We start from the raw sequence: 18829 nt of genomic DNA, 5'->3' as shown, positions 1-18829 counted from the left end.
CACTGTCAAACTCTGACAGTGCAACCTAATGCGCTCCAGCGAGGATGGCGCTATTCCCCCACCACCATTGGTGGCCCCCTGATGCGATAAGGGAGCACAAGTGAGTTGTCATGACAGCATGGGGTCAGCTGATGTCTCCTGTTGCTGTCGTGATGTGTTTCCTGTGAATCCCGGCAGAGCTCCGCATTCACAGGAGGTCAACATTTCTGCTATTTAAATCGATGGTAAAGCACAATCGATCTGAGTGTGCAGGCATAAAGTCTCCTAGGAGGACTAGTAAAATCAATAAAAAAAAGTAAAATTAAAAAAACAAAAAACAAAAAAAACACCTAAATGTTCAGATCACCCCCCCCCCTTTTGCCCCATTGAAAATAAAAAACTCCCCACATATTTGGTATCACCGTGTTCAGAAATTCCAGATCTATCAAAATATAGAATCAGTTAATCTGATTGGCAACGGGCAACAGGCGTAACAAGAAAAAAAAAATCAAAACACCAAATTTACGGGTTTTTGCTTGCCGCAAAATTGCACTAAAACAGGCACTCAAAATATTTAATCTACCCAAAAATGGTAAAATTAAAAACATCAGCTCAAGATGCAAAAATAACCCGTCACTGATTCTGAGAACCTGAAAAATGAAAAGGCTACAGGTCTCATCAAATGTAAAAGCGCAATTTTTTTATTTTTTTTTTATTTTTTTTTTTAGACTTTAGAATTTTTTTCACCAATTAGATAAAAGTAAAACTATACATGTTTGGTATCAACGAACTTGTACTAACTTGAGGAATCTTATCACTAGGTCCGTTTTACCCTATATTGAACATAGCAAAAAAAAAACCCAAAAAACTATTGTGGAATTTGAGGGGTTTTTTTTGCAATTTCACCACATAGAATTTTTTTCCCATTTTCCAGTACAATATGGGGCAGAATGAATAGTGTCGTTCTATAGTACAACTTGTCTCGAAAATATGGCTCTATTGACTCAAAAATAAAATACTTATTGCTCTTGGAAGAAGGGATGGAAAAACTAAAAACAGAACATTTCCCAGGAGTGAAGGGGTTAATTTCAACTCTTCATATACCAGGGGTGGACAACTGGGAAGTAGTCAGCGGATACCTGCGACGGAGTGGTCTCCCACTGGAAGTATTCGAACAAACTTGTCAATGGTAGGCTACTCCAGATGTCCATTTCTTGGCATCCAGACTGAACCACAAGGTACCAAAATATGTGACAAGATGCAGGGACCTTCAAGCGTTCGCAGTCGATGCCTTAGTAATCTTCGGGTCCCAGTTCTCTCTGTCTTACCTGTTTCTACCTCCTGCCTCTTCTACCCAAACTTCTCAAAAAGATCAGGGCAGTTCCAGTCTCATTCTCATTGCTCCAGACTGGCTCCCGGGGGGCCTGGTATTTGAAGGTAGTCAATCTCTTGGTGGACGTCCCATGGGCTTTTCCGTTCTGCCCGGTCCTTTTCTTGCAGAGTGCATTTTTCCATCGGAATTTACGAACGCTCAATTAGATGGCGTGGCTGTTGAAACCATGATTTTGAGGGCTGCAGGTCTGTCTCAATCTGTTAAGTAGGCTATGACTAGGCCCCAGGACCCATGTTCATTGTGTTAATCATAGCACATGGAGGGCTTATTTCCATTAGTGTGAATCTACCAGTACTTTGCCAATGTCCTTTTCCGTGCCAGCACTGCTCTCCTTCTTGCAGTTCGGATTGGAGACAGGGCTAGCGCTTAGTTCCCTCAAAGGTCTGATGTCTTCCCTGGCTATTTTGTTTTCTAGAGAGTTTGCTTCTTTGCTTCTAAACCTCAGGCTAAGACCTTCCTCCAGGTCCCGGGAGTGGAGACTACCCTGTCAAGTTGCCGTGGAGCATTGGGATCTGAATCTTGTTTTGGAAGCTCTTTATTCCCCCACCTTTTGAGCCTATCAAAGAGATTGCTATACTTTTTCTTTCTTGGTTGCATTCCCTCTAGCCATCACTTTGATTAGGAGAGTCTTGGAGCTGGCGGTTCACTTTTTTTCGCACTCCCTACCTTGTTCTTCATCAAGATAAGGTAGTGTCGAGTCCAGTTATGTCTTTTTTCCAAAGGTTATCTCAAGTTTTCACCTAAATTAGGAAATTATTTAAAATTTTATTTTGTCCCGCACCATCCATGTACTATTTATCTGCTACGGCCTTGTTCAGGCATTCTGATTCCTTGCTTATTATACCAGAGGGTCCCCATAAAAATCAGGCCACTTCTAAAGCAACCATTGCCCGTTGGATCAAGATTGTGATTATCCAAGCTAAGGCCAGGGTGGCTCCATTTAGGGTTAGAGCACATTCTACTTGGGAGGTAGCAGCCTCCTGGGCAGTGTGTCATCAGGCATCGGCTTTGCAGCTCTGTAAAGCAGCTACATAGACATCGATGCATACATTTTCTAAGTTTTACAGTGTACATACTTTTTCATCGGCAGATGCAAGTTTTGGTAGGAAGATACTACTGGCGGCAGTAGCCCAGACTTTTGCTTGAATTGGATCAGAAGTCTAGGTGCTAACAGTATGATATTTATTTTTTCCCCACCCTTGGGATAGCTTTAGGACTTCCCATGGTTCTGTGTCCCCCAATGAGACTAACATTAAAGTAGATTTTTGGTACTCACCGTAAAATCTGCTTCTTGTAGTATTCATCGGGGGACACAGCTCCTTCCTTTGGTTGCCCGACTGGGCATGCGGTTATGTTTTTTTTTTCTTCTCTTTAATTATTTTACCTTTTTTTTATTCCTCTTACTGTTTTCTCACAAAACTGAGGTGCCCTAACACTGGCAGGCAAGGTCTGCTGGGGAGAAGAATTTTATTTACATATAATAGCGTCCGCCTCCAGGTGGCAGCAGACTATCCCATGGTTCTGTGTCCCATAATGAAAACTGCAAGAAACAGATTTTACGTTGAGAACCAAAAAGCTACTTCTTGGATAGACCATCAGTGTTTTATCGGTGAAAGTCCAACACTCCTTTATTTTTTACACAGAGACAATGACTGATATATACAAGTGGTTTCAACGGTCAGACTCCCACCAAACAAACATTGATGAACTTTTCTAAAAAGTTGATTATATACATAAATCTAAATACGATCAAATCCGCAAATAGATGATTTTACGAGTTTAAATTAAATTTAAGGGAAACCAAGAATTTCGACTGATCGATGATATATGATCATCATCTGGAAAGAAAAATAATTTCTTACGAGTAGTATCACTGAATGTGTATTACTAGCTTGTACTTGTGTATTACTAGTTTTTAATTGTCAATATGAACTAAAATGTACATGGCTGCGTTTGCATAATGATCGTTCACTGGACAATCTTTCTTTCACTCTACCTAATAAAAATATTTAATTTGTACAGTCATCTTTAGGATTAGTCCTAGAGAACTCCTCCGTTAAATAGGATGAATAGAGTATTGATATGAAGACAGCATGGTAATACTTTGTATTATGTCCTTACAGGAAGAAGCAATACATGGATTTAAAGTTAGCGACTACTTGGAATTCATGGAAAGTCTAGAGCAAGTTTATAGGCCAATGGTCTTAAAAGAAATGAAAAAATGCTGCACGTAACTGTACAAGCTACAGGAAACATGACCGAACTTTCTTACAGACTCCGAATATCCTAATCTTGTGTCTTCCTGGACTGTGGTGTAATCTTTCTAATTCAGCACATAGCAAAAAAATGTATCTATAATTTGAAAACTGTTGTTTGTAATATTAAAGGGTTTGTCTCAAGCTTGTTCTTCAGGAGCGCAGCGCAGTTCTTCTGGTCTCCTGCTTGCTGGGGTCGGTGTGCTGTCAACTATTTGGACTGGTGGCATTGCTGCGTTGCAGGCCTAAATGGTGTGCTCCTCAGAGTAGCGTGTAGAGGTTGCTTTGTCTCTGCAGCATCTCCGAAAAGTGTAGGTGCTCTTGTAAGAAGTTGGCTGCACTTGTAAGCTGTAAAGCAAACAGCTTGTGAGTGCACGCTCCTTGCTCAGGAAATGGGCACCTGCAGAGGTGGAAGGTAAACTGTAGAATGAAAAACCCTCTATTCTTGAGAACAGAAATAATTTTTAATAAGTAAATTGCAAAGTTTCTTGTCATTACAAGACCTTTGTAATGTACACCATTTACGAACATGAGAAAACCCCTTAACCATGCAGATATGCTAGGATTTTAAACAAAAAGGCATTAACTAATTACCGATATATGCTGTACATGTATGGCACATGTCCACAGCAGGTGTATGGAATGGGCTTACTGGATGAACCTGCCTCATACCTACCCAGGAGATATTGACTGTGACATACAGCCAGGATCTGTTTCTAACTGCCGTGGTTGGAGCGTAGCTTTGTTGTGACTGTTCATCTGTTAATTGCCCCTGTTAATCTCTGAGCGTGTCGGCATGGGGGTACGTCATGTCATGCACCCCATGATGTGGTTGCGTGGTGCTGATAGGTTGATTTGACAGTTAGAGGTCTGCTCAAGATTTCCTTACTGGTCATCACAGAGCTCCTTTGAAACCCTGCTTATGGTCGGGCTTCAAAGGAGACCATGATTTCTACTATATGTAGCAATACTGTGGAATTGCTGTATATAGTACAAATGATAAGATAATCACATGTTCAAGTCCTCGAAGAAATATATATATATATATATATATATATATATATATATATATATATATATATATATATATATATATGTAGTACAAATGATAAGATAATAAGTCCTCGAAGAAATAATATATATATATATATATATGACATATATTAGGAATTAAAAAACTATGTAAAAGAAACCCATAGAAGTTCAAATCATCCCCTTTTTCTGCCATTAAAATAAAGTTATAAAAAATACATACATGTGGTATCACCACGTCCAGAAAAGTCCAATCAGTAAAAATAGAAAACTGACAACCCTGATCAGGAAAGACAAAAAATTCAGCATAGCAAAATTTTGTTTGTGGGGGAGAGTGGGGGGCGAAAATGACACAAAAATGCAGTAAGAAGTGATGAAAACATCATACCAATACCAAAAAGGTATCAATAAACAAGACGTTATCTCGCCCTGCAAAAAAACAACATTGTTCTTCAATAAAAGGGAGCGCAAACCTTGACAAACCTATGTTATTGACAGTGCTGCGGAATGAAATGTATTGTTCTATGTTATCAGCCATGTTATGTTTTACTAAAGGGTGTTTTACACGCTGCGACATCACTAGCGATCTCGTTTGCGATGTGACACGCCAAATCGCAGATACGATCTGGCGTGTCACATCGCTAACGAGATCGCTAGCGATGTCGCAGTGTGTAAAGCACCCTATGCCTTATGTGGTTCTTCCATTCCTTATGTGGTTCTTCCATTCCTTATGTGGTTCTTCCATTAAAAGACTGACAGTAGTACATCACGTCTGTGTTCTCATGATCACTGCATTTTCACATTTACCTAGATCTGAGAACCTGAGTGAGTGATATGATCAGCTTCCTTTATAAAAATATTGTGGTTTGTCTGCACTTTGTGTTTCAATAGAATTTTAGGGTGTTTGACATTGTATGACGATGGCTGATATTTTTATGATCAATAATTTTGTAAAAATAAAGTAAATTTTTATTTTTCAAAATGTCTGCTCTTTTGTATCTAAGTCTCGGTTTTCTGGGCTCTTCAGTAGAAAAATGTTCCATTCTCATAAGATAGTTAAATACTTGCACTCTTGCTAGAAAGGAGGCCTTTTTCTACATTAAATCAATGCCTTTTAAAAAATCTTTATTTTTTTTTTTTTAAACATAAAATTTATGGAAATCTAGTATTAAAATGAAGGTTTCATTCTAAAACTACTACTTTAAATTGTCTCTCCAGTAAAGGAGACAAACTCTAGCACAGCGCCACCTATTGGAGGTAGCAATCCTAAAAGTCACAAGTGGATTTTTAACAATCCTTTGCAATATGACTCAGGATATATAAGCCAGATCAGAATCCCAATTTGCAGACACGGTGTTTCGGGGTGCTTGCCCCTCGTCAGTGCAAAGTATGGGGTGTCTGATCTGGCTCATGAGAAAGCTATGTGAGGACCTTTAGACTTTAGAACTTTAGACATTCTTTCCCAGAAGAGCTTTTAAATAATTGTGTATAGCCAAATCCACAATCATTTATACATATAGGTGCTTAAGAAAAAAATATATCATAGAGGCCACTACTATTTTAGCCATCGATATCTGAACAATGTGAATGGGACAACTGGCACCCCCGCCAACTAGTTATTGCCCGTGGAAGTTCTTGGATGCTGCTGGAACACAGCAGCTTTGGCAAATCTATAGTTGCTGTGCCCATGCACACTTTAATTTTACATATTTATTAATTTAAATAGGGTTGATCTGCAGTATTGATCACTATAGAAATGTAAATGTAAATAGAAATGTAGCTGCTTTATTGTGGCGGCATCTGAGAACTTCCAGCCCAGTAGTAGCTGAAATGCGTGGGTGCCGCACAGGTTTTTGCTAAGTAATCTGAAGACAGCATGCTGTGGGGGTTTAACACATCAAGGGCTGTGCTGTTGTTTACCTACAATGTTTGTTTTAGCGTCAGAAGATTATCATTGCCAGACTAGTCAGCTAGTCCGGCACACCCCCTTCTGTGATTAGCAGCTCACTGACTATAGACATTGTATACAGAGAGCCTGGTGGGGGTGAAGGCCACTTTCTCAATTTAGCAAGCAGAGATAAGAGAAAAAAGGCAGGATTAATGATGCGTAACCAATCTAATACCGACACAGGGATGAAAAAGGGTGAAGTAAAAATAGTGGTTTAAATGGTAATTAAATAAAATAACAATGAGGCTATACAGACACTACGCGTTTCTGGGACGGTCTGTCCCCTTCCTCAGGTGTCTTCAGAAGAGACAATTCAAGGGTCTATATATACCTGGATCCATGTAGAGAGATAATTGCCTGACGGAAAGATTAACAATTGGGTAATTTAGCAGACCTTCAGAACAGGCATATGCCTCTTTAAAAAACCCCCAAAAACAACAAGAAATTGGTATGAACATTGTATGTATACGCAGTGTGTGTGTGTGTGTGTGTGTATACAGTATTTATATATAATATTACAGTACAGACCAAAAGTTTGGACACACCTTCTCATTCAAAGAGTTTTCTTTATTTTCATGACTCTGAAAATTGTAGATTCACATTGAAGGCATCAAAACTATGAATTAACACATATGGAATGAAATACTTAACAAAAAAGTGTGAAACAACTGAAAATATGTCTTATATTCTAGGTTCTTCAAAGTAGCCACCTTTTGCTTTGATTACTGCTCTGCACACTCTTGGTATTCTCTTGATGAGCTCAAGAGGTAGTCACCGGAAATGGTTCTCACTTCACAGGTGTGCCCTGTCAGGTTTAATAAGTGGGATTTCTTGCCTTATAATTGGGGTTGGGACTATCAGTTGTGTTGTACAGAAGTCTGGTGGATACACAGCTGATAGTCCTACTGAATAGACTGTTAGAATTTGTATTATGGCAAGAAAAGACCTGCTTTCTCTTCCCTAGAGTTGGTCTCTCTTCTCTTTCTCCATCTCCCTCCTCTCGTGATGCGTTTCCCAAAGGGAGGGTTGATGTGGAAGCTTGTAGATCAGCAGGTGTTTTTGCCTTTTTAGTTGGTGCTATCTCATCTGTTCCGCTCGAGTCGGAATCGGTAGTCCATGCACCTTTTTTAAAAACCTTATTGGCTCCCTTCTTCAAATTTTTAGGAGAATGGAATTTTCTATTTGGAAAATTACTAGGATTACATTTTTTCCAGGTGAAAACGGAGGAAGCCCTAGCCTCGCTGGATATTTAAAGTTTGTACACGCGTATCCCTCAAGATTTGGGCGTTAAAACAATTAGGCAAGAATTACAGAGTTTCAATCAGGATCCAGCCTTGATAGATTATATAACCGAGGTTTTCGACTTTATTCTGCACCATAATGCATTCAAATTTGATGAGCAATGTTTTCTGCAATGCGGGGGTACTGCGATGGGTACCCCCTCAGCTTGCATTTTTTAAAACCTTTTTTGACTGTATTGGAGGAAGATCTTATTTATAGTATTAAAAATCCCTTTTTAAAATTTTGCTAGATATGTGGACGATGCTTTCCTGGTATGGAATGGGACTGAACAACAGTTTGATGGCTTTGTAGTCTATCTTAACACCACTAACTCGTATAATATGCTTTTGAACTCTAAGTTTGGCGGTCAGGAATTGGATTTTCTCGATGTGAAGCTAACGGTGGAAACAGGTAAAATCATTAGAGAAATTTCCAGAAAACCCACTGCAGTGAACGCATTACTACATTTTGATAGCGCACACCCATCCCATACCAGGAGAGCACTTCCATATAGCCAATTATTACGTTTGGAAAAAGTGAATAATGATCCTGAAAGATTCATGCATCAAGCCTATGAGTTAAAACAACGTTTATTAGAACACGGCTATCTCTCTGCAGTAATAAACGCAGCCTATCAAAAAACACTACTTGTGAGACAAGAACCACGCAAAAATAAAAACTTTCCTTTAGGGAGATGTGTATTTAACTTTAAATTTAGCTCTTTATATGATGCTATAAAATCCAGCATCCGAAAAAACTGGCACCTGATAAAAAAATGATAGGGACCTTTCGGACATAGCTACTGATGGTCCACTTATTTCTTATAGAAGAAGTAAAAATCTGAACGACCTCCTAGTTAATAACCACTATGTAACACAAAAGGAAAAAACTTGGCTGGATTACGATAGAGCTGTGGGAAATTTCAAGTGCGGCAATTGCTCTTTCTGTGAATATGACTGCACGGTTGACACTATAAAAATTGGAAATGAAGTTTTTAAAATAAATTATTTCATTTCATGTAAATCTAAATTCTTGGTTTACGTTATTTTTTGCGCGTCACAGCGTTTTTACATAGGAAAGACAATTAGACCGCTATATGCTAGGTTCAGGGAACACTATAAGTCCATCACCTCTGGAATAACGTCACCCCGCCTAATAAAACATATACATAATTGTTATGGAGGCAATGCTGGTTCTTTAAAATTCGCAGGTATTACAAGGGTTAATCCCCGTCCAGCAGGAGGTGACACCCATCGCCTCTTGCTACAAAAAGAATCCAGACTCCTAATGGATTTAAAAGCTTTAGGCCCCTTGGGAATGAATGAGAAGAGCGATCTATCAGTTTTTCTTTAGAATATTAGAATGTAACCTGTACAGAAATGTCAAATTAATTTTTCTTGTTGTTCAATCTTTGAAATTGCAACTGTTTTGTTACTTAATTGTATTTTAATCACTAGATAACGTAGGATCCGCATTATACTTAAAAAGGATAGGATCTGACATCATGTATCACTGGACCCATGGAAGCACATGGAGTGCAAAACGGCCCGCCGTCGTCCGGCGTTGTGAGCCCTCCTCACCCTCCCACACAACCTGTACCCCTGCATGTTTATATTTAATTAAATACCGCTACCTGGATGCTGATGAGTGCCGTCTGCTTCTGTCTCCCTTTGGATCTTATGTATGGCTTATGCTCTGGGATGTGCACCCGGCCCTTGCTATAAGGAACAATTTAACAGCAGTACTTGTCTTGGATCAGCTGTGCCCGGTTTTTCTCCCTTTGTGTATATATGTAATATATATATATATATATATATATATATATATATATATATATATATATATACAGTACAGACCAAAAGTTTGGACACACCTTCTCATTCAAAGAGTTTTCTTTATTTTCATGACATGTCATGACATGACATATCATGAAAAATTGTAGATTCACATTGAAGACATCAAAACTATGAATGAAAACATGTGGAATGAAATACTTAACAAAAAAGTGTGAAACAACTGAAAATATGTCTTATGTTCTAGGTTCTTCAAAGTAGCCACCTTTTGCTTTCATTACTACTTTGCACACTCTTGGCATTCTCTTGATGAGCTTCAAGAGAGGTAGTCACCGGAAAGGGTTTTCCAACAGTCTTGAAGGCGTTCGCAGAGAAGCTTAGCACTTGTTGGCCCTTTTACCTTCACTCTGCGGTCCAGCTCACCCCAAACCATCTCGATTGGGTCCAGGTCTGGTGACTGTGGCGGCCAGGTCATCTGATGTAGCACCCCATCACTCTCCTTCTTAGTCAAATAGCCCTTAGGCTATGTGCGCACTTTGCGTTGAGGTAGTTGCAGTTCAAAAAGCATCCCCTGGCAGAAAGGACAATGCTTTTGGCTTTAAAAATGCATGTAAAATGCAAAGAAAGTAGCCTATGCGCACCTTGCGGTTTTCATGAGTTTTTAGTGCTTTTCCGGTGCTTTTAGAAACTCTGCAGTTTTGTAATAAATTGAATGGATAGGAAACGCAGCCAAAATGGCAAAAACAATTGACATGTTGCTTCTTTAAACACTGAGTTTTTGCCCAAATTTATGCAAATTAAATGCAGCGTTTTGAACAGCAAAGTGTGCACAAGAAAGCTCAATGTCCCATTGACTTTGCTTGAAAAGCATAATGCAAGCATTCTGGCATGAAAACGCTGCAGTGGAAAAAGCAATGGAAAATCAGGTAAAAAAAAGCAAAGTGCGCACATAGCCTTACACAGCAAGGAAGTGTGTTTGGGGTCATTGTCTTGTTGAAAAAAAATGATGGTCCAACTAAACGCAAACCGGATGGAATAGCACGCCACTGCAAGATGCTGTGCTAGCCATGCTGGTTCACTATGCCTTCAATTTTGAATAAATCCCCAACAGTGTCACCAGCAGAGCACCCCCACATCATCACACCTACTCCTCCATGCTTCACGGTGGGAACCAGCCATGTAGAGTCCATCCATTCACCTTTTCTACAAAGACACGGTGGTTGGATCCAAAGATCTCAAATTTGGACTCATCAGACCAAAGCACAGATTTCCACTGTTCTAATGTCCATTCCTTGTGTTCTTTAGCCCAAACAAGTTTCTACTGCTTGTTGCCTGTCCTTAGCAGTGGTTTTCTAGCAGCTATTTTACCATGAAGGCCTGCTGCACAAAGTCTCCTCTTAACAGTTGTTCTAGAGATGAGAAGGTGTGTCCAAACATTTGGTCTGTACTGTATATGTGTATATACACACATATATATATATATATATATATATATATATACATATATATATATGTGTGTGTGTGTACATTTTTAAAACACATTATAGTAATACGAACGATTGATTAAAAATATATAGAGTATATAAAAACATCAATATGCAAATACTATAAAATATAATATAGAAATTAAAAATGGAGAAAATGAAAATGAAGAAAAAGTGTAGAGGAAAGACGATAGCATATCAAATCAAACAATTAAAATCGGATATTGGAGTGTCGGCAGCCACAGTTAGTAATCAAAATGGACATACTAGATGGAGCATCGGTAATTTGTGAAACATTTGTTGTAATTAGAGTTAAATTCACTGTGACTGAGCAGGCACATTGATTTAGTGAATAGGGTTACATGTACTTTATGTATATTTCAATATATTTGTATGTTTGTACATACTTTATTAAATTCATATGTACAATATTCCTGTTGCCTCCTCCCCATATGTTGGGGTATTGTTGAATGGAGGATTTTAGTACATCAGGGATAATGGCGTGTAGACCATATATTATCAATAAGCGATGTTATTAACTTAATTTAATAATCTCATTTATTATAGTGAGATTATTTTAATATTTGATTGTTTGATTTGATATCCTCTGTACTAATATTGAGGCCTTCAGGGTATAAAGTGACTAGCTTGAAAATCTAATAGTTCTCTCTGCGGATTAGGGTTCTAAATCTCTTAGAATTAGAATCTGGAATATGTTCCGGAATAATGACTTTCAGGCCTACAGGGTTTTTTCCATGCTCCAAGAAGAAGTGCTTGGATACGCTATGGGTACAGACACCTTGTTTAATGTTGGACCTGTGTTTAAGCGTTTCTTCAAGGTCTGTACTGTGCAGCCCACATACTGTAGGCCTCAGTTGCATTCCAGCGTATAGATAACATAGGAGGTGTTACAGTTGAAAAACTGTTTGATGGGGAATGTTTCCCCTGTAACATTGGACAAAAAGATTTTTCCCATGTTCTATGCTAGAACAAAGGCATTTAGTATGACCACGTCGGAACATTGCCATAGGACCCTGGATAGGAGTAGTACTACCGTTTTTGTTACTATTGTCTGTGCAGCTGGGAGCAAACAGATTTTTCAGATTCCTATTTTTCCTAAAAAATAAATACTTTTGGACCAGTTTTTTAACGGTTGTGTAGGAGTTGTTAAAGCTAGTAATCAGACCATATTTAACATTGGGGTTCATTGTATTGTTTAGTGGCGGGTTAGCAGTTCTGTCCTTTATTTTTGATATGCAATCATTCTGATTCAGTATTTTTGATACATTGCTGTCTGTCATCTGGGGGAGTTACATATATTTTGATACATTTTGATACATTGCTGTCTGTCATCTGAGGGAGTTACCATCACTGAGGAGACAATGCTCCCCATTCACCAGCCTCCAGCTTCAGACATCCGCACAGGACGACAACTACGTCTCTGCCTGGCTCCCTCGATGTGCCCAACAGTGTTGTGCCTGCAGCGCAACCTGTTTAGGTGAGTATGATCACCTCTCTCTTCCTCGTCCTCAGAGTGCAAAAGGTTTTTCACAGAAGCGCCCTTTTGTGTTTTTTTTCTTTTCTCAACTTTGTTGCATTACTAAGTCTAAAAACTCTGACTGTGTTCGATCCCGCTGCACCCACTAAAGCAAGTGATATGTCGTTGGATTCAGGATCTCTTTGCCTACATAATGCTGCTCTCAGATGAGGCAGAAAAAGCCTTCTAACAGATTTTCTTTAACCCCTTCACCCCTGGCCGATTTTCTTGGTTTTGTGTTTATCTCCCCTTCTCCCGAAAGCCGTAACTTATTTATTTTTCCGTCAAACTTGCTATCTGAGAGCTTGTTTTTTGCGGGACAAGTTGTAATTTTGAACTAAATAATTTGTTTTACCATATAGTGTACTAAAAAGCGACAATAAATTCCAAGTGCGGAAAAAAAGTGTGATTGCACGATTGTATTGGGGGTATTTTATTCACCGTGTTCACTATATGTTAAAACTGATGTGTCAGTATGATGCCTCAGGTCGGTACGAGTTCGTAGACACCAAACCTGTATAAATTTACATTTATGTAAGGGGTTAAAAAAATTCAGAAGTTTGTCCAAGAAAAAGTGGAGCACTTTTTGTGCCATTTTCCGTGACTCATTTTTCGTAATCTGGGGCTCAGTGATGGCTTATTTTTTGTGTTTCGACCTGACGTTTTTAATGTTACCTTTTTTTTGCGCAGATGCTTCGTTTTGACTGCCTGTTATTGCATTTTGTGCAAAATTTGCAGTGTTTACCTGCAGTTTTGGGTGCAGAAAAAAGAAGCAGCATGTCACTTCTTTTCTCCATTTTTCCCTGTGTTTTTCCATTGAATATAGTAAAAAAAACGCATGGAAAAAAATGCACCAAAATGCAGCAAAAATGCTGTCCATTTGTTCATTCTACCTCACAAAAATTGGAATAAGGCTCAGTTAACATTTTTCCTGTGCTCTCCACTGAGCACTGATGTCAGGATTTCCGTGTAAAGGCCAAAAAACGCGATTTAGACAAAACCCTGACGGAAGCAATCACTCTAATGAGGCAGATGAAGACACTTTGGTCTCTGTTCTGGCGGTGTCCCATCATTTTAGCTGTCTTTTTAGTGCACAAGTGTGGACGACCACATCTCTGTACACACTTAAAAAGATGGAAACCAGCGAAACAGACACCAACAGTGAACTGAGTTGAACTCATGACATCATCGCTCGACACTGCCCGCTGTTGTGACCTGGGGTGATCTCATTAGGTAATCTCAGTTCACTGCAGTAATTCTCACACAGAACAATGTGTGAGACTGCAGTGGCTACTCTCCCAGATGATGAGGAACAATCTGTTCTTCATTGGCTGGGACAGTGAGTCTTGGATTGTCATGGGATTCCCTTTTGGATAACGGAAGACTTTGGATTAGGGTTTTTTCAGGGGAAATTAATTGGTGAATGAGTGTGTCTTTTGTCTTTATTTCTTTAATCATTTTCTCTTTTAATGTCTTTCAGATTTGCTTTTGGGAACGTTGTGGGACATCACTATGGATTACAGCTGACTTTTTTTAAATACATATTTAATAAATTGGTGAACGAGGGCTGTAGTCATGGGGTGTTTGTTCAAATAAAATATTTTTTTTTCTATTTTCCACTACTGGATCAGTAACGGGAATGTCTGTTAAACGATCACCGATTACTAATATCATTACTAATACCAGGACTTGATGCCAGCTGGCAATTCACAGCTGGCATCAACCCCATATATTACCTTATTTGCCATCTCACTAGGGCAACAGGAAGAGCAAAGCACAGTACCAGATTTAGCACATCCAATAGATGCGCCACCTCTGGGGCGATTGCAGGCTGCTATTTTTAGGCTGGGAGGGACTAAATTACCATGGCCCTTCCCACCCTAAAAACATCAGCCCCCAGTTGTCTGCTGTCCCTTGGCTGGTTTAGAAGAAATGGGGGGACCCTATGCCATTGTTTTTTTAAATTATTTTTTACAAATAATTAAAAAAATCAGAGTGGAATCCCCTCTATTTTTTTCAAAACCAGCCAAAGGACAGCTGACAACTGGGGGTTGCAGCCTACAGCTGCTGTACCTGTGCTGGATATGAAAATTAGGGGGAACCTCACGTCACTTGTTTCTAAAATTATATGTTTGCTCTACTGAAAGCTGTACAAGCTATCTAGTTATCTATCAATTATCTATCTATCTATTACGTATCTATCAGCTGTATCTATTAGCTATCTATCTCTATATATTTATTTATCTGGCATTTACGGTATCTATCATTTTTCTGGCTTTGCACATCTTTTACACATAAAAAAACCATTCACTCCAGTATCATCCATTTTATTCCGTTACCGGTCACATTGATGTCACACACACACTTGTCACACGGACGGCACAAGAATGTCACACAGATGACACATGGACGGCCAAACGGATGTCCAAAACGTACAGTTCTTTCTGCTTTGGTTTTTAATAAATTTGACGGGTAATTAAGGGCTAAAGATTTTTGTGCCATCTTGTTCAGACGTAGGGGTAAGTTGTTAGTGTCCGAGACTATGTGTGAAAGCCGATGAAACTGTGAACGTGGCAAGCTATCTTTAGTGGATCTTGGGTGGCAGCTACTATAGAGTAGTAATCCGTTGCAGTCTGTCGGTTTTGCAAAGATGTCTGTTGTCAAGAGGCCTTCTCCATTTTTGAGGATTTTTGTGTCAAGGAATGTTATTTCAGTTTTATTGAAATTAAGGGAGAAGGTCAATTCTGGTCTTACCAAATTAATCTATAAATTGATACCAGCAGTTGGTGTGCTGTCTATACAGGGGGTTAGTTGAAATATGCATCTTTTCGAACGTATTGCTGTATAGGTTTGTAAATGCGGGGGCCACATTCGACCCCATCGCGGTCTCCCACATGTCTGTATGTAAAAGTCACTGCAAAAAAAACCCAAAACATTTCTTTGAGTACAATACCTAATACATCTAGGCAAAATTCTACAGAATTCATGTCCATATTGGATTAGGTTAAAGTCCCTGTAACTGCTTTCATTCATGTCAATTTTATATTGCTTGTATCCCATAATTGGTACTGTCACACTGTACCTATTGACTATGTGAGAATCAAGTTGATCAGTTATAATGTCATAATATCAGTTATAATGTTGTTCCAATATTCTCTGATGATGAAAATCTTATGATGTTGTGTTTGCGCTCTTTTGTGCGTCGTACTAAGTACTTATGATCTGAAAACACAGGAGAATCCTGTACAAATGTATTGAAGCTGCTGTAATTTCTCACAATATGAGTATCATTCAGGAAATGGAATATACCAGCATGTAGCATTTATTATTGCCTTATTTTCATCTGCATCTGTTTGTAGATACTCGTATAATTGTGTATATATTGTAATAATTTTTTGTACACTTAATGTATATATTTTATCTTTTTCTAGCGACTATTTGTGAACAAGACCACACTGGTCGAAATGTTAAACTCTATTTGTTGCTTGTCTATTTTATATCTGCATCCATTAAAAGACTGCACTTTGCATCAGAAATAGAGAGTGCAGTGGTGAATTTTGAACTATCATAAGGTGTAAACTACAACTAGTCCACTAGCACCTCGGATTCATTCCACTGTGCACCCCAAATTCTGCTCTACTTATTGGGGATCAGGCGGTGTTGCTTATTTGCAGTATCGGGGAGCAGCTGCTTATTGGTTGTCGTGTATTGGGGAATCGGGCGGCATTGCCTATTTTCAGTATTGACGACCAGCTGGCGTTGTCTATTTGCAGTATCTGGATCGAGCCACTTAATGGTTGTCGCGTATTGGCGACCAGGTGGTGTTTTCTATTTGCATTATTCGGGACCAGACACTTATTTGCTGTCGCTTATTTTGGACCGAGCATCGTTGTCCATTTGCAGTATCGGGGACTAGGCGGCGTTGCCTATTTTCAGTATCTGAGACCGGGTAACGTTGCATATTTGCAGCATCAGGGACCAGGCAGCGTTGCCTATTTGCAGTATTTGGGAGCGAGTGGCGTTGCCTATTTGCAGTATTGAGGACCAGCCACTTATTGGATGTCACCTATTGGGGACCGAGTGGCACTGCCTACTTGCAGTATCGGGGACCAGATGGTTATTGGCTGGAGCCTATTGGGGACCGTGCAAGGTTGCTTGTTTGAAGAAAAACAAAAAGACAGCACTAAATGTGCACTTCAGCACTAAAAATTCCAAACTGTACTTATTATAAAAAATTTTGAGATTTTTGGCAAAAAATTGCAATTTCTTGAGCTGCCTCGCCACGTCACGGCAAATCTCATTTGGGGCAGTCCTACACTAAAATATTTTTATAAAATGTGCCATACGGCCTCACATATGAATAGTAGAACTGCTCTTAGCAGCACTCACCTGGTCTATTTCAATCCCGTACCCATGACTGAGTCATGGCTGTGGGCGGGACAGGTCCAAGCAAATGCTGCATGAAATTTTATAAGTACAGTTTGGAATGTTTAGTGCTGAAGTGCACATTTGGTGCTGGCTTTTTGTTTTTTCTTCATTGAATTGGTCGGTGGTTGACCTCCACCTTGCTATGCACCCCAATTTGGGATGTATTCCATCTGTCTAGATTTTGGCGGTTGGTGACTGTTCACATTAAGTCATCAGGCTTTGTCCACAGGCTATTTACTTCATGCAGCATTTGCTTGGACCTGTCCCGCCCACAGCCATGACTCAGTCATGGGTACGGGATTGAAATAGACCAGGTGAGTGCTGCTAAGAGCAGTTCTACTATTCATATGTGAGGCCGTATGGCACATTTTATAAAAATATTTTAGTGTAGGACTGCCCCAAATGAGATTTGCCGTGACGTGGCGAGGTAGCTCAAGAAATTGCAATTTTTTTGCCAAACATCTCAAAATTTTATAATAAGTACAGTTTGGAATTTTTAGTGCTGGAGTGCACATTTGGTGCTGGCTTTTTGTTTTTTCTCCAAGGTTGCTTGTTTGCAGTATTGGGGACCAGACACTTATTGGGGACCGGGCAGAGTTGCCTATTTGCAGTATTGGGGACCGGATGCTAATTTGCTTTTGCGTATTGGGGACTGGGTGGTGTTACCTATGTGCAACCAGAAGCTTATTGGCTGTCGCTTATTGTGAACCGGGTGGCACTACTGCCTATTTGCAGTATCAGAGGCCAGACGCTTACTGACTGTCACATAATGGGACTCTGCGGCGCTGCCTATTTGTGGTATTCTGGATCATACGATTATTTGCTGTCACTTATTGGGGACCGGGCAGTATTGCCTATTTGTAATATCTGGGACCAGACGCTAATTTACTGTTGCTTATTGGGGAACGGATGGTGTTGCATATTTCCAATATCGGGGACCAGACGATTATTTGCTGTTGCTTATTGGGGACCGAGTGGTGCTGCCTATTTTGCAGTATTGGGGCCAGATGCTTATTGGATGTCACTTATTAGTGACTTGACACGATGCCTATTTGCAGTATCAGGGACCAGACGCTTATTCGCTGTCACTTGTTGAGGACAGGACGGCGTTGTCTATTTGCAGTATTGGGGACCGGATGCTTATTGGCTGTTGCGTATCGGCCACTGTGTGGTGTTGCTTATTTGCAGTATCGGGGACCAGATGCTTATTTGAGGTCGCTTATTGGGGACTGGGCGGCATTGCCTATTTGCAGTATTGAGGACCAGACTCTTCTTGGCTGTCGCATATCAGGACTGGGTGGCGTTGCCTATTTGTGGTATTGGGCACCAGACGCTTATTGACTGTTGCTTATCGGGCACCACGCTAGTCCCCGGATAGGCCACGCCTGGTGTCCAATACTACAAGTATGCCTAACAAAAGAAGGGTGCACACATTATTTGAATATCCGATTGAGATAACATTTTTGAGCTCTTAAAACCGCATGTATGAAAAATAAAATGTGCCTGGTCAGGAATGGGGCCAGTGTCCTGGTATTGCACGGGTTAAACATTTTGGGACGCATTGCCTTCTTACTCCATAATCTACAGGGCTCATCTGTCCACAGTATAGAGCCAGGCAGGTGTGCAGCGGCCATTAGGGTGAATGACAGGTGTGCTTGTGTGAGCACCAGGTGGTCAGCCCTGATACCCCGGGGCCATG

The 18829-nt window shown here is 39.9% G+C and overlaps 1 protein-coding gene across 2 annotated transcripts in view; it reads left to right on the top strand.

The window, feature by feature from the left end:
- Positions 1-5591, top strand: part of TBC1D32 (TBC1 domain family member 32) — a 150210-nt gene extending 144619 nt beyond the window's left edge. For both annotated transcript variants that reach the window (XM_075336070.1, XM_075336069.1), the window contains one exon: positions 3496-5591. In XM_075336070.1, the coding sequence (XP_075192185.1) occupies positions 3496-3606 (111 nt within the window). In that variant the 3' untranslated portion in view covers positions 3607-5591. The remainder of the gene's footprint in view (positions 1-3495) is intronic.
- The last annotated feature ends 13238 nt before the right edge of the window (positions 5592-18829 follow it).

The sequence above is a fragment of the Anomaloglossus baeobatrachus genome, chromosome 2 (genome assembly GCF_048569485.1).
Source record: "Anomaloglossus baeobatrachus isolate aAnoBae1 chromosome 2, aAnoBae1.hap1, whole genome shotgun sequence".
NCBI lineage: Eukaryota > Metazoa > Chordata > Amphibia > Anura > Aromobatidae > Anomaloglossus > Anomaloglossus baeobatrachus.
The sequence above is the reverse complement of the archived record's forward strand: the minus strand, read 5'-3'. Positions and strand labels throughout refer to the sequence as shown.